Source organism: Emys orbicularis, chromosome 20, assembly GCF_028017835.1.
Source record: "Emys orbicularis isolate rEmyOrb1 chromosome 20, rEmyOrb1.hap1, whole genome shotgun sequence".
NCBI lineage: Eukaryota > Metazoa > Chordata > Testudines > Emydidae > Emys > Emys orbicularis.
In genome coordinates this window covers 21,007,128-21,029,993 of record NC_088702.1, presented here as the reverse complement: position 1 = coordinate 21,029,993, position 22,866 = coordinate 21,007,128, and the positions used below count along the sequence as shown (strand labels likewise).

The 22,866-nt window shown below is 47.8% G+C and overlaps 1 protein-coding gene and 1 pseudogene across 1 annotated transcript; one reads left to right on the top strand and one right to left on the bottom strand.

Annotated features, from left to right (window-relative positions):
* Positions 1-3,674: 3,674 nt before the first annotated feature.
* On the bottom strand, positions 3,675-4,724 carry LOC135892751 (probable G-protein coupled receptor 33). Its single transcript, XM_065420549.1, has one exon. It carries the CDS (start codon positions 4,707-4,709, stop codon positions 3,675-3,677), a length of 1,035 nt encoding a protein of 344 aa, XP_065276621.1. The 5' UTR covers positions 4,710-4,724.
* Positions 4,725-10,423: 5,699 nt separating this feature from the next.
* On the top strand, positions 10,424-12,087 carry LOC135892763 (probable G-protein coupled receptor 33; annotated as a pseudogene).
* Positions 12,088-22,866: the final 10,779 nt, after the last annotated feature.

Sequence of the window (22,866 nt, the reverse complement as noted above, 5' to 3'; positions counted from 1 at the left end):
GTTGAACTGACACGTGGGGGCTTAGAGACACAGCCACTGCTCTTTTGAATGAAGCATGGAGATGTTTGAGTTCTCGTCCCTGTTATCACCTTTGACCTAGTGTCTTCAGCCACGAGGGGGCGGAATGGGGACCACAGATGGCATGTAAGTCTTGTGCCAGTAACCGATTCTCTTGGTCTTTGGTTTTTCTGAACAACCGAGGTGGCAGGGGGGGGACAACTCATTTGATATGACCCCAAATTATTATTATTATTAGCTAACGAAAAGGTGTGTGTGAGGGGGTGGAGATTATTTTAGTCCGAACAAAATGTTTTTTTTTCCTGAGCTTGGTTTTTCCATATTTGAAATTAATAAAAAAAAATTAAAGAATTTCAAGCAAAGCTGTTTTGAATGAGAAAATCAAAATATTTTATATTGAAATTGTCAGGTTTTTGGTGGTTCAGGGAAACAATTTGGCAAATTTGGTACTAATTCATTAAATGTTTTGGTGTCATAAAGTCTACTGTAACTGCTAAACACCATTTCCTCACAGAGCTGGGGTTTGAACCCAGGAGTCCTGGCTCCTTGCCCCACCACACTAACCTGCTAGACCCCACTCATCTCCCAGCTGCAGGAGAAGAGCCCAAGAACTCTGAAGTGAAGTCAAGAGAGCTACACTGATTTACACTGGCTGAGGATTTGGCCTGTTCGCTCCATGCCCTACTGCCTTACAGACATAATATTCCAAAATAATTGGTGATTATTTCTAATGCTTCTATTTGGGGGGGGGGGGGGGTTCCCAAATGAACACCATTAAAGAGTCCTGAATTTCCAAAAGAAGGAGCTGAAATCTTTGTGAACATCAGGCCTGTTGGAAAGTGTCTCAAGTCAGTACATGATTCCATGTGCTTGGAATCCTTCAGGTACTAGACCATGTCAGATCTGATTGGGTTTCAAGACATTGTCATACCTAGAAATCAAGAGGTTTAAGAACTAGGCTAATATCTAGAATTAATGCGGTACTATTGTTTGTGTGTGTATATATATACACATATGAGTATATGTATACACACACACACACACACATTTAAAAACACAATACCACCCCAGGAGTTTTAGACATTTGAGCGATTCTTGCAACACTTGGGTTCTTGCTCTGACAAAAAATTTAAAACCCAAACTGGTCATATGTGGTCTAGGATGTCATATATGAGGTTGGGAACTAGGATGCTCAAGACCACATAGGATCTCTTTGGGTTTCAAAATCTTGGCAGACCTAGAACCCAAGAGGTTCAAAACCAGCCAAATATCTAGAATGCATAGGATTCAATTGGCTTTTGAAACTTAAAGTGGCTTGGAAAACATGATGTCTAAATCTAGCCTGTCAGATCAGATCGCATTCAAAACACTGACAGACCTGGGACCCAAGAGGTTAAGAACTGGACAGTATTCCTGGAATCCATGGGATCCTATTGAATTCTGAATCAGTGAGAGGCAGTATCTGTCAGGTTTGGCAGTCTTGTTTCATCTGAACAGTAGCAATGGAAAAAGATTTTTAAAACACAGGGGCTACATGCATGTCTAACTTACCTACAGCACTCCACCCATGGGCAGTGGACCACACAGGCCTGGCTTCCTCAGATACCCCAGTGGGTCCAGGTGATAACTGGTACAGCACCCCAACAGTATCTGCCTGACCTCTGGATAGAATCATAGATTCCAAGGCCAGAAGCAGCATGGTGGTCCCCTAGTCTGACCTGCTGCAGAATGTCCCTGAATTAATCCCTAGTTGAACTAGAGCAGACCTGTTAGAAATACCATCCAGTCCTGCTTTAAAAATTGCAGTGATAGAGAATTGACCAGGGAGGATCTTTTTAACACTTTATCATCTTTTGGATCAGCTGGCCAAGGTTTTGTAACTTAGCTGGAGCTGGCAGGTGAGATCTTCACAGTTACTGTGACCTGTGACCAGAGGTGCATAGGGCAGCCCACATTGAAAAAGCCTAGGTCAGGGTGGGCTGCAAAAAGGAGAGCAGATTCTCCCAAAACTGGTGATTAACACTGTAGTTAGATTCACCCACCAGTCACAAGCTGTGCTCCAGATCCGCCACACTGGTTATCAAGAAGCCAAAAAGAAAGAAAGAAAGAAAGAAAGAAAGAAAGAAAGAAAGAAAGAAAGAAAGAAAGAAAGAAAGAAAGAAAGAAATCCCACAGCCCCCTTTATTGCATTCCAATCTTAGTCTCCCAGTCAGCAAATAGGTCCAGTAAAGTGAGAAGTTACTTAAAATTCCATTCACTATACAAAATGTTATTCTGATCCTCAAAGGGGGTTTGGATCTTATCCAAAATACAATGCTGTCAGACAATTCTTGATGGGCCATCCAACAGGCTGGATAGTGCTGATGTAATCTGTCTGGGGGTATCACAGCACAGGTTTGAGATATCAATATAACACATATATTTATAACTCATGATACAAAGAGGATGCATACACATTAACAACATTATCATATTTATCAAATGATAACTTTTCCACTGATACCTTACATGGCATATCTGGTATGTTTCATTGCAATTTTATATCCATAATATTATGAATGATCACCCATATTCCATACAACGTCACTATTATTAGCTTAGACATTACCTCTTCACCACCCTGAAATGTTCATGGGCTGGTGGTTTCTCTGGAGCAGCTCTTTACTCTACCGGCTTGTTTTCCTTACCAGCCACTCTGAAATTAAGCCAGAGTCTCCCCACACTAAATATCCCAGTGATTGGGTCACATGGTGTTTGTAAATTATGTCAAAGCTGCCACACAAACCTTACATAAATGATGTAGTTCAAGGAAAACCTGGGAATCATTATTATTAATTTTTATTTCGGTAGTGCTGGGATCCCCAATCCTTGCCCAGGAACCTGCTGTGCTAGGCATTCTACAAACACATAGCGAAAAAACAGGCCCAGTCCCAGACAGCTCAGTGTGTAAGGATATGAAATTGAAAGAAACCTCAGCTGGGATATAGGAGACCTGTGCTTGTTCCAGTTCTGCCACTGGCCTGCTCGGTGACCTTGGCCAAGTCACTTCCTGACTATCTGCTTCAGTTTCCCCATTTGTAAAAACTGGAAGACTGCTACTGACCTTCTTACTAACGTTCTTTGAGATCTACTGATGACAAGCACTAGAGAAGAGCTAGATATCACTATAGTAATACACAGACTCTTCTATAATATACTACATCTAATGGATTAAAAATATTTGGAAATCTAGAACCAAGATGAATGTTTTAGCAAACAATCTGGAAACTGTCGGATTTTATGTGGTTTGAAAACACTCTAGAATCCAGTGATGTCCCAGATCCAGTCAGGGATCTAGACTCAATAGACTTTGAGTTTGAACATATTGAATGGCTTACAATAAATGAGATTCCAGAGCCAGCTAGAGATGCAGAATCCAAGAGAGTCAATTAGGATAGAAAACATTGAGAGACCTAAAACCAACAAGATTCTGGAGCTGGCTAGCAATCTGGTGCCATTGATGACCCACTGACTTTGAAAAATTTGAGAGACCTAGAATGTATGGGATTATGGAGACAGCAGGGAATCTAGAGCCCAGGGACATCAGGTTTAAGAAACAGCAGGAATTTAGGAACAACGGGATGCCAACTTTTCAACTCTCCCTAATCTGGGCACCTTCAGACCATGTCTTCTTTTATATTCTCGACTTCTGATCCCTGTCTTCCACTAGACTCGGGGGCACTGCTGCCGAGATCATCGACAAAAGCCGCTTTCACCAGAGTGAGGAGAGACATACTAAAGACCTGCCAGAACTTCTCCCCCACGAAGAGGTAGAGGATGGGGGAGAAGGAGGCATTGAAGCAGGATGTGATGGTGTAAATGACCAAGAGAGCACCTGTCACCGACTCTGGCACCTCTTTCTTGTAGAGCTTCGCGCCGTGGTACAGGTGGTAGGGGAGCCAGCCGAGGAAGAAGGAAACCACCGCGGCCACCATGACTTTGAAAGGCTTCCCAGCCCACGCCAGCTTCTTCTCCTTCATCTTCAGCCCCACGCGGACATAGCATCCCACGATGGTGCACAAAGGCAGCAGGAAGCCCAGCAGGAACCGGACCACAAAGACTGCCAGGTGGACCCATCTGCCCAGGTCCTGCATCTCGGCTCCATTCCAGTCTGTGGAGAGGGCGTAATTGTTGATGCAGATGATTCTGCCCCTGTCAACCACATGGGTCTCCCGGAAAATGAAGTAGGGAGCGCTGAGACTGAAGGAGGCCACCCACACACCCATGACCAGCTTCCAAGCCTGGGGCATGGTGCGGTGATTCCGGGACCAAATGGGATGGTGAGTGAGTGTGTAGCGGTCCAGACTGATGAGTGTGAGAAGGAAGACGGAGGAGAACATGCCCATGGAAATGAAGGCATTGAGAAACTTGCACATGGCCAGGCCAAAGACCCAGTGGAAATCCAGGAGGACGTAGACAGCGAAGAAGGGGATCAGCAGGGTGAAGAGGAGGTAGCAGGAGACTAGGTGAAGGAACCAGAACGTGGTCACTGTCCTCCTCATCTTCAGCCCCAGTACCCACAAGTACAGCCCATTCCCCAGCACACCCACCAGGAAGGTGATGAAAAGCAACACAGCAGAGGCCAGGTGAGGGGTCTTCATGGTCTCTGGGGTCTTGCTGGAATTTGCCACCGTGGTTGTTGGGAGTGCCATGATATCTTGTTCCACGGTACCCTGGGAAGAGACATTAGAGGGGTTGGAAGGGATGACAGTGGCGGCAAAAAGTGAGAGTGGAAGAGGAGAAGGGAGAAATACCAGATTGGGTTAGGAAGGTAACACTGGAGAGGGCCTCGCTGGGCACCCTCTTGTCTTCCAGAATATCCAGGCTGGATATTCTGAGAAACTGGGCTATAGCCGGTGGAACTCACTGCTACAGGATAGAGCTGTGAGCAGTAGGGGAGGACAAGGGGAATAGCAGACATGGGAGGAGTGGAGAAGGGGACACCCTAGTAGGTCAAATATACAGCTGTGCAGAGAATACCACCTAGCTGTGATCTAGACGACTGGCTGTCTCAGGGAAACAGGGAATGGGCCATGGGACCTTTCCTGTCTAGGGTGGCCAGTTCCAGTCTGGCCCCAGGGCAGTGGATCAGGCCTACTCAGTTAGGCGAGGATCGGTGCTGTTGACTCTTAGCATGCAGGAGTGCTGTGAGTGCAACTTATGCTACAAGGAAGAAAAAGCCACCCTTCCCCCACCCCATCTCTTGTGCTCATCTGCTAGTTACAGGAACTGCTGCTATTCTCTGACTCGAGAGATTGTGCAGGGTCCTTCTCACCTTATTGTAACACAGGAAGCCTCGATCCACCGAGCTGCTTCTCTATCCCACAGCCGTGCTGCCAGTCCTGCAGCAGGGTCCTCTGGGCTATTGCCTCTGTTAGGGACTGCGCCCCTCACAGCCTTATTAGCATGGAGTCCTCTGTGTTCTGCAGACTGGCCTAATGGTTAGAGAAGGGCAGGCTGGGAGCCAGGACTCCTGGTTTCTCGCCCCAGCTCTGGGAGTGGGGTGGAGGTCAGAACTCCTGGGTGGTGGGAGGAAGTTGGGGTCTTGTGGCTTAGAGCAGAAGTTCTCAGTCAGGGGTACGTGTGCCCTGGGGGTACGCAGAGGTCTGTCAGGGGGTACATCAACTCATCTAGATATTTGCCTAGTTTTACAACAGGCTACATAAAAAGCACTAGCATAGTCAGTACAAACTACAATTTCATGCAATTACTGGCTTATACTGCTCTATATACTAGACACTGAAATGTCAGTACAACATTCATATTCCAATTCATTTATAATTATATGGGGAAAATGAGAAAGTCAGCAATTGCTCAGTAATAGTGTAGCTGTGACACTTTAGTATTTTTATGTCTGATTTTGTAAGCAAGTAGTTTTTAAGTGGGGGAAAACTTAGGGGTACGCAACTGAAGGGGTAGAGTAGTCTGGAAAGGTTGAGAACCTCTGGCTTAAAGCTTTGTAAATGGGGAGCAACTCGTCTGACTGACATGAAATAAGGGGGAAATTTACCCACATCACAGACCTCACCTACTACCTCTGTCTATTGAGTGCCCCATGGGAACCCCACTGATAGCCAGTGGCAGGGAGTCTCACAGGCTAACATCACTGATACTCAGTGGCAGGGAGTCTCCCAGGCTAACCCCACTCCTAGACAGTGGCAGGGAGTTTCATAGGCTAACCCCACTGATACCCAGGGGCAGGGAGTCCCACTGGTTTGCCTTTACAATAGCAAATTTCTGTGCCTTCTAGGGGGCCTTAGCAAGGAAATTCCCCTTTAGACCCAACACAGGTCCCTGTACCCATTGTCTCGACTCACCTGGGCAGTGGGTGGTGGAAACACAGACCAGGTGCAGAGAGATCCTCAGATGGCGTGTGTTTGGCCAGCAAAGCATCCGTGTATCTGTCCTCTGCACCCCAGAGCCCTCCCCTGTGTGTTGAGTTCACTCCCCTTAACTCTGTGTTTTCTACATGCTCCACCCCCACCTGCTCTCTGAGATCCACACGCTGCAAACTATGAACGGAAATGATCATTGGACACTGTCTTAGCAAAGAAACCAGCTAAGCAACAACCATTGCTTTAAAAATAGCCCCACTCCCTCCCAGAGCCTGGCATAGAACCCAGGAGTCCTGGTTCCCAGCCCCTCCACTCTAATGCACTAGATGCTTGGCCAGGAGCTCAACTATTGAGGCGTGCCCCCATGAAGAGGAAGGGCCTGTATTTTGCACAACTGCTTGGCTGCCAAGACCCAGAAATAACCCAGCCCTGTAAGCTCACAACAAAGTCTGAGTCACAAATGATGCAATTCCCAGCCAAGGATTGGGGTAGTTGAGTGGTTTGGAGTGGGGGTGGGGGACACTGGCAGTAAGGATCCTGGCTTCTGTTCCCAGATCTAGGAGGGGGGTGGTGTCTAGTGGTTAGAGCAGGTCAATAGCCGTGAGGGGTCCTGTGTTATCTACATGTTGAGGGTACATCCCTGAGTGAGACAACTCATGTGAAATGCTGCCCCTTCCTGTTCTAGATAAAATCTCAGTCACACCCGCCCTCCCCAGAGTGTTGGTTACACAGGCCCCATCCTCAGAGCTGGGACCCTGAGACCCCCAAAGGGAACCCAACGCTACTGGGAAAACATCCCCCAATAGCATGGTACACGAGACCAAGGTTGAATTCTGAGGGGAGTGGAGTCTAGTGGTTAGAGTGTGGGGGGTACAGGTGCTGGGGCCCAGGGTTCTGGTTCTACCCTGTGTGTGGCTGTAGCCTAATTGGTTTGTGCAGGGAGGAGAATGAAATGCCGTGTTTCTCACTGCTAGGGCACGGGCTGCACACATCTGTCTCTCTCTTCCCCTTCCCCTTTTCTGTCTCGTCCAATCCCCTTTGTGTTCTTCCTGCTCCTCCTTAGGGTCTCATGGCCCCTCTGCCTTCCCGACAGGCCTGATCCCTCATGCCACCTCTGCCTTCCCATCCAATCTGGCCCGTCACTGTACCTCCGCCTTCCCACCAGTCCGGCAGCCAATGGGAGCAACCCCCAGCTGGTTGGGAAGGGAAATCAAGTGGCAGCTGCGTGTGGCACCCCCTGATGGGGGTGGGTGGCTGTGGGCTCTGCCTGTGGGTTTTGGGGCTGAATATGAGGATGATGATGACCTCCCTCTTGTCTTTCCATCTGGTCCTCACCTACCTGCTCACATCCTGCTTTATAACTCAGTTCCCATCTACACCTGCCTGGGCTTCCTCCGGTCTTCAGTATGGGCATGTATGAGTTCCTCAACGCCTGCCTCTCCCTGGGCATGTTCTTTGCCATCTTTGTCCTCACCCTCTCCAGCCTGGACCGCTGCACTCTCCCCTGCAGCCCGTCTGGTGTTGGCATCACCGCACTGTAACCCGGGTCAGGAAGCTGGTCGTGGGTGTGTAGCTGGTCTCCTTCACCCTCAGCACTCCCTAACTGGGTTTCCAGGAACTCCTAGAGATTGAGGGGGCAGGGTCACCTGCACAAATAGTTACACCCTCTCTAGAGAGATGGACGGAGCCGAGACGCAGGCCTGGAGGAGACATCTCCATCTGCTGCTGTTCAGGGTGCAGTTCCTGCTGGGCTTCCTGCTGCCGCTCAGCACCAACGTGCGATACCAGGGCTGGAGATGAAGAAGAAGGGGTTGGCGAGGAGCGGGAAGCCTTTCAAAGTCACGGTGATGCGGTGGTGTCTTTGTCTGCTGCCTGCCCAACCATCTCTACCATGGCCTGCTGCTCTACAAGAATGTGATGCCGGTGTCGGTCATTAGCGTCTGAAAGTTCCTGGAGTTAGAGAGCATTGGAAACTTGTCATCCCACCTGTTCCTTCATCCCTGACGGTTCTGAGACCTGATGGGTTCCAGATATCTCAATGTTTATAAACAGAGCAGTGTCCTTGGGATTCCAGATGCCTTGTTATATGCAGATTCCCATGTGTTCTAGGTCTTTCAACATTATGAAACTCAATGGGTGTTTAAGGGTCCCAGATCACTAGCTGGCTCCAGAATCAATGTATTCTAACCTAAGTCTCATGGGTTCTGTGTCATTGGCTGGCTCTGGAATCTTCGTTTTAAGTCTCTCAAAGTGTTCACACTCAATAGGGTCCATGAGTTCTAGATTCCTGACTGGTGCGAGGACCCCAGTAGATTCTAGAGTGTTTTTAAACCATATAGAATCCAACAGGTTCCAGTTTCTTTGCTTGATCTAAAAATCTCATGGGGGTTCTAGATTTCCAAATGGTTTCAAATCCATTTGGGGTGGTGTATTATAGAAGAGTCTGTGTATTATAATAGCAATAACTAGCTCTTCTCGAGTGCTTTTCCTCAAAGAACTTTGCCAAGGAGGTCAGGAGCAGTCTCCCAGTTTTTACAAATGGGGAAACTGAGGCCAAGGTCACTCAGTCCGCCAGTGGCAGAGCCAGGAATAGGACCAAGGGCTCCTGAGTCCTGGTCTCTATCGATCCTGACTCTTCAGAGAGTAAGCTCTCTTGTGCAGGAACTGTCTTTTTCCTCTGTCTTTCTACAGCACCTAGTACAGCTGGGTATGGGGCTGTAGCGGGGTGGCTACCCTGCTCCTAAAATAAGAAGAGTGAAAGCAGCAAAGCTAGGCTGATTGAGGAAGCAGCCACAGCTGTGGACAGCTCAATCAGGGCCCAGCTGGCCCTTATAAGAGGGCTGGGGGCCAGGAGCTGGAAGAGTCTCTCTCCAGCTCTGGAGGGAGAAGGACTAGTTGCCTGGGTGTAAGGTACCTGAGCTGGAGCAGTGCTGGGGAATAGGGCAAGGGAGCTCCAGCCTGGTAAACCCCCAGGCTGCAGGCCTTGATGAAGGCCTATGAAAAGGTACTGGGGCTGCAGAGGGGCAGCCTGAGGATAGGCAAAGGCAGCAGGTCCTAACCCCTTTGCCTGTGATGAGTGGCCATTACAGATGGCATTCTGCCCCAGTGAGTGGGAGCTAGATAACTGGCAGTAGCCACTGAGGCTAGGTGGGTATAGAGGGTTGGGGGTTCCCCTGGGAGGGGAGACCCTGAGTGAGGGGGTACTGCTGGGGCAGAACCCTGAGGTAGAGGGCACTGGGGTCTGGGAGAGACACAGGGCCAGCAGCAGGCGAGACACTGGCCTGCAGAGGGCAGTCTGTACACTGGAAAAGAGCTAATTCCCAGACGACCAGCAGAAGGCGCTGCGGCAGTGAGTCTCGCTTCGCTACAGGGGCCATGACTACACATCCCACTGGGTTCTAGCCCTGGCTCTGGGAGGGGAGTGGGAGCTAGTTTTAAAGCAATGACTGTTTCTTAGGTGGTTGCTCTGCTAAGACAGTGTCTGAATGATCATATTTATTTATGGTATGCAGCTTTTTTGACCAGATTGGGGTGGAGCATGTAGAAGACAGAGAGTTAAGGGGACCCTCACTGGCACCACCTCAACAGAACAGTGCCCCACCTCCCTGAGCCAGCCAGTCCCCGCCCTGGAGCCAGATTGGAACCAGCACCTCTTGGAGTGGAAGGCCCTATATCCCATTCCCCACCCCATGAGCCAGCCCATCCTCCAGATCACAGCAACGTGGTATTATCAGAATAGCTGTGTATTTGACCTACTAGACTGTCCCCGTCCCCACTCCTCCCACATCTACTATCCCTCTTTCCCTCTGCCCATAGCTGTACCTTGTAGCAATGAGTTCCACCGGCTATAGCCCAATTACTTAGAATATCTAGCCTAGATATTCTGGAGGACCAAAGGGTACCCAGATATATTCTCTCCAATGGTGCCTTCCTAACCCCCTCTTATTTCTCCCTTCCTCCTCTTCCCCTCCCTCTTTTACTGTCCGCTGTCATCCCTTCCAACCAATCTTCTATTTCTTCCCCACTGCACCATGGACCAAGGCAAGACGCCTCTCCCACCAACACTGGGGCGAATTCCCTGACAGACCCCAGCAGCTGTGAGCGCTGCTCACCTGGCCATGGTGGTGCTTCTCTTCCCCACCTTCCTGTTGGGTGTGATGGGGAACGGGCTGTGCCAGTAGGTGCTAGGGCTGAAGATGAGGAGGACGATGACCATGCCTCGGTTCCTTCACCTGGTCTCCTGCTACCTTCTCTTCACCCTGCTGATCCCCTTCTTCACCATCTACATCCTCCTGGGTTTCCACTGGGTCTTTGGCATGGCCATTTGCAAGTTCCTAAACACCTGCATCTCTGTGGACATGTTCACCTCCATCTTCCTTCTCACCCTCATCAGCCTGGACTGCTACACCATCACTCACCATCCCATCTGGTCTTGGAATCACTGCACCATGCCCCAGGCTCGGAAGCTGTCTGTAGGCATGTGGTGGCCTCCTTCGGTCTCAGCGCTCCCTACCTGGTTATCCAGGAGACCCAGGTAGTGGATGGGAGGAGAATCATCTGCATCAACAATTACGCCCTCTCTGGAGACTGGACTAGAGCTGAGCCGCAGGAGCTGGGAAGACAAGGTCCACCTGGCCGTCTTCACGGTCCAGTTGCTGCTGGGCTTCCTGCTGCTTTTTTGCACCATCGTGAGATGCTATGGCCAGGTAGGGCTGAAGATGAAGGAGAAGAAGATGGCATGGACTGGGAAGCCCTTCAAAGTCATGGTGTCTGGGCGGTTTCCTTCTTTCTCAGCTGGCTGCCCTACCACCTCTAACGGAGTTTGAACCTCTACAAGAAGGAGGTGCCAGAGTCAGTGATGGGTGCCTTCTTGGTCATTTACACCTTCACATCCTGCTTCAATGCCTGCTTCACCCCCATCCTCTACCTCTTCATGGGGGAGAAGTTCTGGCAGGTCTTCAGGACGTCTCTTCTCACTCTGGTCAAAGCGGCTTTTCTTGAAGATCTCGGCAGCAGTGCCCCCGAGTCTATCATAGAACCATAGAATATCAGGGTTCGAAGGGACCTCAGGAGGTCATCTAGTCCAACCCCCTGCTCAAAGCAGGACCAATTCCCAACTAAATCATCCCAGCCAGGGCTTTGTCAAGCCAGGCCTTAAAAACCTCCAAGGAAGGAAACTCCACCACCTCCCTAGGTAATGCATTCCAGTGCTTCACCACCCTCCTAGTGAAATAGTGTTTCCTAATATCCAACCTAGACCTACCCCACTGCAACTTGAGACCATTGCTCCTTGTTCTGTCATCTGCCACCACTGAGAACAGCCGAGCTCCATCCTCTTTGGAACCCCCCCTCAGGTAGTTGAAAGCAGCTATCAAATCCCCCCTCATTCTTCTCTTCCAGAGACTAAACAATCCCAGTTCCCTCAGCCTCTCCTCATAAGTCATGTGCTCCAGACCCCTAATCATTTTTGTTGCCCTCCGCTGGACTCTTTCCAATTTTTCCACATCCTTCTTGTAGTGTGGGGCCCAAAACTGGACACAGTACTCCAGATGAGGCCTCACCATGATCACGTCCCTCGATCTGCTGGCAATGCCCCTACTTATACAGCCCAAAATGCCGTTAGCCTTCTTGGCAACAAGAGCACAGTGGAAGACAGGGATCGGAAGTTGAGAACACAAAACAGGAGATGATCTGAAGTTGCCCAGACTTAGGGAGAGTTGAAAACTTGCCATCCCAGTTGTTCCTAGATCCCTGATGGTCCTAAAACCTGATGTGTCCCAGGTACCTCACTGTTTATAAACCCTGCAGTGTTCCTGAATTCTAGATCCCTGCCCTCTCCAGAATCCCATGAGTTCAAGGTCTCTCAATTTTTTTTCATACTCAATGGCCATCAGTGGCACCAAATCAGTAGCCAGCTCCAGAATCTTGTTTGTTTTAGGACTCTTAATGTGTTCTAACTAACCTAATTGACTCTCTTGGATTCTGCATGTCTAGCTGGCTCTGGAATTTCTGTTATTCTAAGCCTCTCAGTGTCTTCATACTCAAAGTCCATGGGTTCTAGATACCTGACTGGACCAAAGACACCGCTAGATTCAAGAGCGATTTCAAACCACATAGAATCCAACTGATTTCAGATTGTTTTCTGAAATTTTCATTGTGGTTCTAGATTTCCAAATATTTTTTAATCCATTAGGTGTAGTATATTATAGAAGAGTCTGTGTATTAGTATAGTGATATCTGGCTATTATCTAGTGCTTGTCATCAGTAGATCTCATAGAACTTTAACAAGGAGGTCAGTAGCAGTCTTCCAGTTTTTACAAATGGGGAAACTGAGGCACAGAGTGGGGACGTGACTTGGCCAAGATCACCCAGTAGAACCTTCAGTCTGGCAAGTGGCAGAACTGAAAACAAACCCAGGTCTCCTGCATCCCAGCCAAGGTCTCTATCTATTGCATCCCCTTAGATTGTGGGCTGTCTGGGACCTGGACTGTTTTTTTTACTCTGTTTTGTACAGTGCCTAGCACAGCGTGGTGCTGGGTCAGGACCGGGGCTCCCAGAACTATCTGAAATAAATTATAATAAGTAATAATCATTCCCAGGCTTTCCTTGAATGACATAGATTCTGTAAAGTTTGTGTGATGACTCTGAAATACTTTACAACCACTGCAGGACCCAGTCACTGGGATATTTAGTGTGTGGAAGCTCTAACTTAGTTTAAGAGTGACCAATAAGGAAAACAAGCCAGCAAGACAATTAGCGGCTCCAGAGAAACCACCTGTCCCCGAACACTTCAGGGTGGTGAAGAAGTAACGTCCAGGTAACCAAGAAGACTCCACCTCTCAGCTCCAGCCTAGTTATAAAACTTTGGCCAAGGCTGGGGGCCAGCAGATCCAATGGACAATAAAGACTTGAAAAAACTCTCCCTGGTGGATTCTCCATCACTGGCAATTTTTAAGGCAGGACTAGGTGTTTTTCTAAGAGATCTGCTCTAGTTCAACCAGGGACTAATTCAGGGAAGTTCTGCATGAGGTCAGAGTAGGGAACCACCATGCTCCTTCTGGCCTTGGAATCTCTGAATCTATCCAGAGAACAGGGAGATGTTGTCAGGGTGGTGTACCAGTTGTTACCTAGGGCCCACTGGGGTGTCTGAGGAAGCCATGCCTGCATAGGCCACCAGCTAAGGGTGTAGGCTGTAGGTAAGTTAGACATGTGCATTTTACTGTTCAAACAAAACAATACTGACAACCGTGACAGTTACCACCTCTCGCTGATTCAAAATTCAATAGGATCGCATAGATTCTAGGAATTCTGGCCAATTGTTAACCTCTTGGGTCCCAGCTCTGTCAGTGTTTTGAATGTGATCTGAACTGATGTGGCCTAGATTTAGACATTATATTTTCAAACCCCATGTATGTTTCAAAAGCCAATAGGATCCTACGAGTTCATAAGAACATAAGAACATAAGAAAGGCCGTACTGGGTCAGACCAAAGGTCCATCTAGCCCAGTATCTGTCTACCGACAGTGGCCAATGCCAGGTGCCCCAGAGGGAGTGAACCTAACAGGCAATGATCAAGTGATCTCTCTCCTGCCATCCATCTCCATCCTCTGACGAACAGAGGCTAGGGACACCATTCTTACCCATCCTGGCTAATAGCCCTTTATGGACTTAGCCACCATGAATTTATCCAGTCCCCTTTTAAACATTGTTATAGTCCTAGCCTTCACAACCTCCTCAGGTAAGGAGTTCCACAAGTTGACTGTGCGCTGCGTGAAGAAGAACTTCCTTTTATTTGTTTTAAACCTGCTGCCTATTAATTTCTTTTGGTGACCCCTAGTTCTTGTATTATGGGAATAAGTAAATAACTTTTCCTTATCCACTTTCTCAACATCACTCATGATTTTATACACCTCTATCATGTCCCCCCTTAGTCTTCTCTTTTCCAAACTGAAGAGTCCTAGCCTCTTTAATCTTTCCTCATATGGGACCCTCTCTAAACCCTTAATCATTTTAGTTGCTCTTTTCTGAACCTTTTCTAGTGCTAGAATATCTTTTTTGAGGTGAGGAGACCACATCTGTACACAGTATTCGAGATGTGGGCGAACCATGGATTTATATAAGGGCAATAATATATTCTCAGTCTTATTCTCTATCCCCTTTTTAATGATTCCTAACATCCTGTTTGCTTTTTTGACTGCCTCTGCACACTGCGTGGACATCTTTAGAGAACTATCCACGATGACGCCAAGATCTTTTTCCTGACTCGTTGTAGCTAAATTAGCCCCCATCATGTTGTATGTATAGTTGGGGTTATTTTTTCCAATGTGCATTACTTTACATTTATCCACATTAAATTTCATTTGCCATTTTGTTGCCCAATCACTTAGTTCCTGATGTTTGGCTGGTTTTTGAACCTTTGGGTTCTAGGTCTGCCAAGATTTTAAAACCCAATAGGTCTAATGTGGTCCAGAACATCTTAGTTTCCAACCTCATGTATGATGTCCTAGCTGACATAGGACCAGTTTGGGTTTTAAAAAACTTGTCAGGTGTAGATCTCAAGCGTTTCAAGAACCACTCAAATATCTAGAACTCATGTGGTACTACTGGGTTTATATCTATCTATCTATCTATGTCAGGGTTCCCTCCCCACTCTGGGATACAGATGTGGGGACCAGCAGGAAAGATGCCCTAAGCTTATTTCTATCAGCTTAGGTTAAAACTTCCCCAAGGCACAAATCCTTTCCTGGTCCTTGGACGGTATTGCTGCCACCACCAAGTGATTTAGACAAAAATCCAGGAAAAAGGGCCACTTCGAGAACCTGTTTCCTCAAAATATTCCCCCAAACCCTTCACCCCTTTCCTGGGGAGGTTTGAGAATAATATACTAACCAATTGGTTACAAAGTGAGCACAGACCAAATCCCTGGGCTTTTAGGACACTGAAAATCAATCAGGTTCTTAAAAGAAGAATTGTATTTACAAAAATAGTAAAAGAATCATACCTGCAAAATCAGGATGGAAGGTAACTTTACAGGATAAATAAAAAGATTTTAAACACAGAGGATTCCCCCCTTTGCTCAGCTTCAAAAGCAGGAATAAAACTCCCATTTAGCATAGGGAAAATTCACAAGCTAAAACAAAATATAATCTAATGCATTTCCTTGCCTTTACTTACAGTTTCTGTAATTTTAGATGTATCATTTCAGGTATGTTTTCAGGAGATGTTTTACCTGCTTGGTCTCTCTCTCTGCCCAGAGAGGCAACAAACAAAGAGAGCACACAAAAAACCTCTTGCCCTGCCCTGCCCCGATTTGAAAGTATCTTCTTTCCTTATTGCTCCTTTTGGTCAGGTGCCAACTGGGTTATTTGAGCTTCTTAGCCTCTTACAGGTACAGTGATTCTGTGCCTCTGGCCAGGAGGGATTTTATGTTACTGCATACAAAAAGGTTGTTACCCTTCCTTTTATATTTAGGATAATCTACCTACCTACCTACACACACACACACACACACACACACACACACACACACACACACACACACACACACACACACACACACACACACACACACAGTAGTACCACACGAGTTCTAGATATTTAGCTAGTTCTGAAACCTCTTGAGTTCTAGGTGTGACTGTTTTGAAATCCAATCAGATCTGACATGGCCTAGTACTTCAAGGGCTCCAAACACCTATATTTTGAAAAAACAGTAGGATTGTGTGAATTCTAGATATGTGTCTAGTTCTAGAAACTCCTGGGTTACAAGACACTCTATTAAAAAAAAAAACTATGGAAGCTAGAGCCTGTTACAAGTAAGACCCCTCAGGGCAGAATATCTGGAATTGAGAACATTCTACGCTTTGAGTCCAAACTACATGGAATCACATGTACATGGAAGGCTGCAGAACAGAGCAGTGGGAGTCACTCCCTGGAGCTGGAGCAGGGAGGAGGACTGCCTGCCTTGCAGGAGGAGGCTAGCAAGCCCCCTGGGCAGAGCAGTGCTGCAGGCAGCGACCCAAAGAGCTAAAGGCAGCTCCTGGCAGGCTGCAGGGATCTGCAGACTGAGGCCCTGACACAAGGGCAAAGAGGGTGCTGGAGCCACTGAAGGAGGTGACTAGACCGTGGACTGCAGTTTGCCACTGAAGGCAGTGGCTGGACAGTAGACTACAGGTCCCTCTGGAAGGTGGGGGGGACATAGAGTGTAGCACAGCCGGGGGGCAGTGTCACTGTAGGAGGATGTCATCATCCTGGGAGTGACGTGGGTCCAGGAACAGAGGTCACAGCAGGGAAGTCATCACCAGAGGAGGGCACAGCGCTAATTCCCTGGAGGCACCGCAGTGATGAGTCATGCCTCATCACTCTGTTCATCTGGGAAACCCTCCAAAAATAGAAGCATAACAAATAATCACCAATTATTTTGGAATATTAAGCCTGTAAGGCAGTAGGGCATGGAGTGAACTGGCGAGATTCTCAGCCAGTGTAAATCAGTGTAGCTCTGTTGACTTCACTTCAGAGTTCTCTGGTTCTTCTGCCCCTGGGAGGTGAGTGGGGTCTATCGGCGGCAGGGGGGGGGTAGGAGCAAGGACTCCTCGGTTCAATCCCCAGCTCTGGGAGGGCAGTGGTGTCTAGCAGTTAAAGCAAACTTAGTAACACCAAAACATTTCACAAATTAGTATAAAATTTGCCAGATTGTTTTGCTCGATCACCAAAAATCTGACATTTTCAAATGAAACATTTTGATTTTCTTTTTCAAAATGGCTTTGTCTTGAAATGTGCTTTGATTTTATTTAAAATATGTAAAATCTAAGCTAAAAAAAAACCCATTTTGTTCGTATTGAAACAATTCCTCCCCCACTTTTCATTTGCCAAAAATATTAATGTGGGGTCATCTCCAAATATGTGCCCCCCTCACAATTTTTTTGAATAAACAGAGATCAGAAGAATCAGTTATTGACACAGGACTTGCATGCCATCAGTGGTCCCAATTCAGCCCCATTGTGGCTGAAGACACCGGGTCAAAGTTGATAATAGAGATGAGAACACAAACATCTCCCTTTCTAGATCAAAAGAGCAGTGGCTGTGTTTCTAGGCCCCCATGGGTCAGCTCAATGTGTGTGTTACTCACCCTTAATTTCTGGTGGAAGACGTACCTCGCAGAGGTGTGAACTGCTATTAAACACAGGTGTGAACAGCTTGAGGAGCAGACTCAGTTTTGCAGTATGGCCGCACCGGCCCTTGGTCCTGTTGCGTAGCTGAGCTCAGGGGCCGTCCGGGCTTGTTGTTTCCTGAAATTTGGCCTATTTGCTATTTCCCCTCTGTCTGCACTGAGAACATTATAACCATCTGAAAATGTTCAATCAGCACGTGCAGGGGGGAGGGGGAGCCTGTATCATAGAAACCAAATGACCCCAAATTTGCATTACAAACCCCACCTCCGCCTCCGTTGCAGAGTGCCATTTTTCAAGGCAGTTGCCCCAAGCACGGGGGTGTCAGTACAATTTGTGAATATTAACAGCAGCTCATCTTCAGGGGGCTGTATCTCATGGAGTCCCCAATTAAACGACCACCATTTGCTCCAGCAGAGTCGCTGCAGCTTGGTGCCACTTTCGAAGTGCAAGCAGAGTCTGGATGAGCTCTTCCCTGACATCTAGTGGTGATCTGTGGAAGCTGATCTCCTTTGCATGGACACCCCCACCCGGCCTTGCTCAGCATGATGGGATTCATTGTCCAAATGATCACTTGTGGCTGGTGTTGGATCCCTAGTCTCCTTGTTATTGGGGAAGGAGTAATAAACATTGGTATCCTTGCTGTGTGAACCAAGGGCAGCTGAACTATACTTGGCATACCCCAATGGAGGGACTCACCCTCAATTGAATAGCACTCGCTAGGCAGAGGACATGGGTTCCAAAGCCCAATGAGTGGGGAGAAGGGGTTGGTCCTGCTTAAGGGCCCTAGGCAGTATTTGACCCTTTCTGTAGGTGGGATAATAAAAGAGCTAATTTAGACTCAATTGAGAGTCTTGTTACATGCTACAGAGCTGAAATCACTGATATCTAGATCTAAGTATTAGACCTAGTTTGGGACAGTGTCTCTATTGTATGAGGCTATCCAGGTGCACCAGCAGTGAGGCTTCCCCATTAACAGCTGAAATCACTGAGAACTGTGCTAAGTGTGTGCAGGGGGGCCTGAAGACATCTTGGTGAGTTGCCATCGAGGTGCCTTGCAGAGAGGCGTAGTAAGTGGCCAGCAGGGAAGAACATAATAGTGTTCCTACCGGGTAAGACCAAAGGTCCATCTAGCCCAGTATCCTGTCTTCTGACAGTGGCCAGTGCCAGGTGCCCCAGAGGGAATGAACAGAAGAGGGAATCATCAAGTGATCCATCCCCTGTTGCTCATTCCCAGCTTCTGGCAAACAGAGGCTAGGGACACCATTCCCAACAGAAGCTGGCGGAGAGGGCCAGAGCAGAGCTCTGCAGAGGTGGGGCGATCAGCGAGTGCCCGAGAAGTGCCTGAGTAGTCCAGCATGTAAGGTGCTTCCTTACCCCCCCCCCCCGCCTTCCACAGAGGGTGGGCGGTGAACTCTGCGGATGAACCTCTGAAGTCTGGGACTGCTCTGGCCAAGGACAGCAACTGTGAGTGGGATGCAGAGAAGGGACAGGCACGTTAAAGGGACTTTGGGGGCTGCTGGACTTAAGACCCTGAGGGGAAAAGGACACTGCCCAACTTACTTAGGGGTGAGTCTTTTGCTCATGGTTTGCATTTATGAACCCTAGTTGCAGTGTTTTCCCAAATTAATGCTGAGTTACTTCCCTCCTTTTATTAAAAGTTTTTGCTACACTCATACTCTGTGCTTGTGAGTGGGGAACTATTGCCTCTTAGAGGCACCCAGAGGGTGGTGTGTAATTGTCCCAGGTCACTGGGTGGGGCTCGAGCAGGTTTTGTGTTGTATTGTTCAAAAGGAACCCCTAGATACTGAACCAGGCCTTTGTTGCTCCTGGCTCCACCTGGCAGAAGGGTTTCACAAGTCAATGCGAGTCTGCAATTGGTTTTCAGAGCGGTGTGAAAAAATTAAGAGCGACTCCTTTTCATGCAGTTTTAACTGAGGGCCCTGGATCCCACGGCCCCGAACCTGACACATTCACTCTCCCCCTGTCTTGCTCAGAGCCAGCCAGATTCAAGCCAAGCTGAGCAGGCGCGTGGATTTCAGAGCACTTTGACTCATCGGTTCTGACAGGAAAAGTTTTCTCCACAGGCGCAGATGCAGGAGCGCCCTTACCAGATCTGCACTGGGACTCCCAGATCTTGGGCAGTTTTGAACTCCGCGTCAGCAGCACCTGGTTGCAAGCAACCCCTCTCCTCGTAAGTCATGTGCCCCAGCCCCTTAATCATTTTCGTTGCCCTCCACTGGACTCTCTCCAGTTTGTCCACATCCCTTCTGTAGTGGGGGTCCCAAAACTGGACACAATACTCCAGATGTGGCCTCACCAGTGCTGAATAGAGGGGAATAATCATTTCCCTAGATCTGCTGGCAATGCTCCTATAATGGAGATCAATATGCCGTTACCCTTTATATCAACAAGGGCACACTGTTGACTCATATCCAGCTTCTTGTCCACTGTAATACCCAGGTCTGTTCTACAGAATTGCCGCTTAGCCAGTTGGTCCCCAGCCTGTAGCAGTGCATGGGATTCTTCCGTCCTAAGTGCAGGACTCTGCACTTGTCCTTGTTGAACCTCATCAGATTTCTTTTGGCCCAATCCTCCAATTTTTCTAAGTCACTTTGGACCCTATCTCTACTCTCTGGCATATCTACCTCTCCCCAGAGCTTAGTGTCATCCACGAACTTGCTGAGGGTGCAATCCATCCCATCATCCAGATCATTAATGAAGATGAAAAAAAAAACGGCCCCAGGACTGACCACTGGGGCACTCTGCTTGATACCAGCTGCCAACTAGACATCAAGACATTGATCACTACTCGTTGAGACAGACAATCACCTTATAATCCATTCATCCAATCCATACTTTTTTTTAAACTTGCTAGCAAGAATACTGCAGGAGACCGTATCAAAATCTTTGCTAAAGTCAAGATATATCACGTCCACCGCTTTTCCCATATCCCCAGAGCCAGTTATCTCATCATAGAAGGCAATCAGGTTGGTCAGGCATGACTTGCCCTTGGTGAATCCATGTTGACTGTTCCTGATCTCCTTCCTCTCCTCCAAGTGCTTCAAAATGGATTCCTTGAGGATCTGCTCCATGATTTTTTCCAAGGACTGAGGTCAGGCTGACTGGTCTGTAGTTCCCCGGATTCTCCTTCTTCCTTTTTTTAAAGATAGCACTATATTTGCCTTTTTCCAATCGTCCGGGACCTTCCCTGATTGCCACGAGTTTTCAAAGATAATGGCCAATGGCTCTGATGTTCGAAATCTAGACCGCATCATATCAGAACACATTCAAAACACTGAGAGTCCTGGTACTCAAGAAGTTAAGAACTGGCTAGGTTTCCTAGACTCTAGAAGATCCTATTGAATTTTGAATCAGCGAGAGGTCCTTTCTGTCATGGTTGCCAGTCTTGTTTCATCTGACCAGTAGGAATGGGAAAAGATTTTTTAAAATAGAGGAGCTATGCACATGTCTAACTTACCTAAAGCCCTCCACCCAGGGCTGGTGGCCCACACAGGCCTGGCTTACTCAGATACCCCAGTGGGTCCAGGTGACAACTGGTACAGCACCCTGACAACATCTGCCTGACCTCTGGATAGATTCAGAGATTCCAAAGCCAGAAGAAGCATAGTGGTCCCCTAGTATGACTTCCTGAAGAACATCCCTGAATTAGTCCCTGGTTAAACTAGAGCAGATCTCTTAGAAAAACACCCAGTCCTGCCTTAAAAATTACTGGTGATGGAGAATCCACCAGAGGAGGTCTTTAAAAGTGTTTGTTGTCCTTTGGATTTGCTGGCCCCCAGCCTTGGACAAGCTTTTGTATCTTGGCTGGAGCTGGCAGGTGCGATCTTCATACTTACTGTGACTTGTGACCCAACATGTGGGGCAGCCCACACTGAAAATGCCAAGGTGAGGGTGGGCTGCAAAAAGGAGAGCAGATTCTCTTTAAACTGGTAGTTAACACTGTAATTAGATTCACCAACCAGTCACACACCATGTTCCTGGTCCCCCACATGGGTTATTGAGAAGCCAAAAAGAAAAAAAAAAGAAAAAAAGAAAAGAAATCCCACAGGCCCCTTTATTGCATTCCAGTCAGAGGTCCCCAGTCAGCAAATAAGTCCAATAAAGTGAGAAGTTACTTAAAACTCTGTTAATTATACAAAATGTTCTGGTCTCCAAAGGGCCAACCACATTACCAGATCAATACTAGTTTGGTTCTTATCCAAAATGTCATGCTGCCAGCCAATCCTTTCGTATCTAACAACTAAAGGTTTTATTATAAACTAAAAGAAAAGAAAGAGAAGAGAGTTGTTAAATCGTGAAAGCAATCAGATACGTACATATGATTTCTGAGTCCATAGTTCAGGTTCCTAGCAGCACTGGTGAGTTTGCTGGCTTGTAAAGTTTTTCTGGAACATACCCAAAGCTTGGATGGATCTGTCAAATCTTCATTCAGAGCTTCAGTTTGTAGAGAAGTTGCTCCAGAGGTAAGAAGCAGGATTGAAGACAAAATGGAGAAGATGCAGCTGCCTTTTTATATGTTTGCCACGTGGCTTGTACATCTTCTGTCCCAAACAAAAGCTCCCACCATATGGGCATGGAAAAGCACTTGGAGTCCCCTGTCCACATATCCTGCTGACTCATAGGCGTGGCCCCTGGCTTCTCACAATGGGCTCATTGTACAGCTGAGATCCCTGGATGGGCCATCCAAAAGGCTAGATAGTGCAGATGCCAATGTGTCTGGGGGTGTCACCCAGATACACAGCAGAAGTTGGAGATATCAATATACCACACATATTTATAACTCACGATACAAAGATGATACATACATATAAGTCAGTTTATCATATTTAGCAAATCGTAACTCTACGATGATTGCAGCTGTTCCTCCTCTGTCTGGGAAGGAGGCCATGCCCCCTCACTGCAACACTGGTGGAAGGGCACAGTTCAGAGGGAATTGGTACCAGGGTCTCCATCACTCAGCGGTGTAGAGCAGTAATTAGTTAGGGGCCCATGCCATCTGACAGGGCAGGGCAGCAAACAATGAGAAGGCTCTGGCCTGAAATCAATGTAAAGCAGCAGTGTCTATAAGCCCAGGTCCCCAGGCAGGGCAGCAAACTGGGGGCTCTGGCCTGCAGTCAGGATAGAGCAGTAATGAGTCTATAAGCTCAGGCCCTCAGGAAGGGCAGGGTACCAAACAGTCAGGAGACCACCAACAAATGCAGGCCTTTTGGCCTAGAGTGGGGAGCCTGCTACCCCTAGGTGAGATGGCAGAGGGTAGGGGGACCTGGGCCCACTCAAATCCACCGG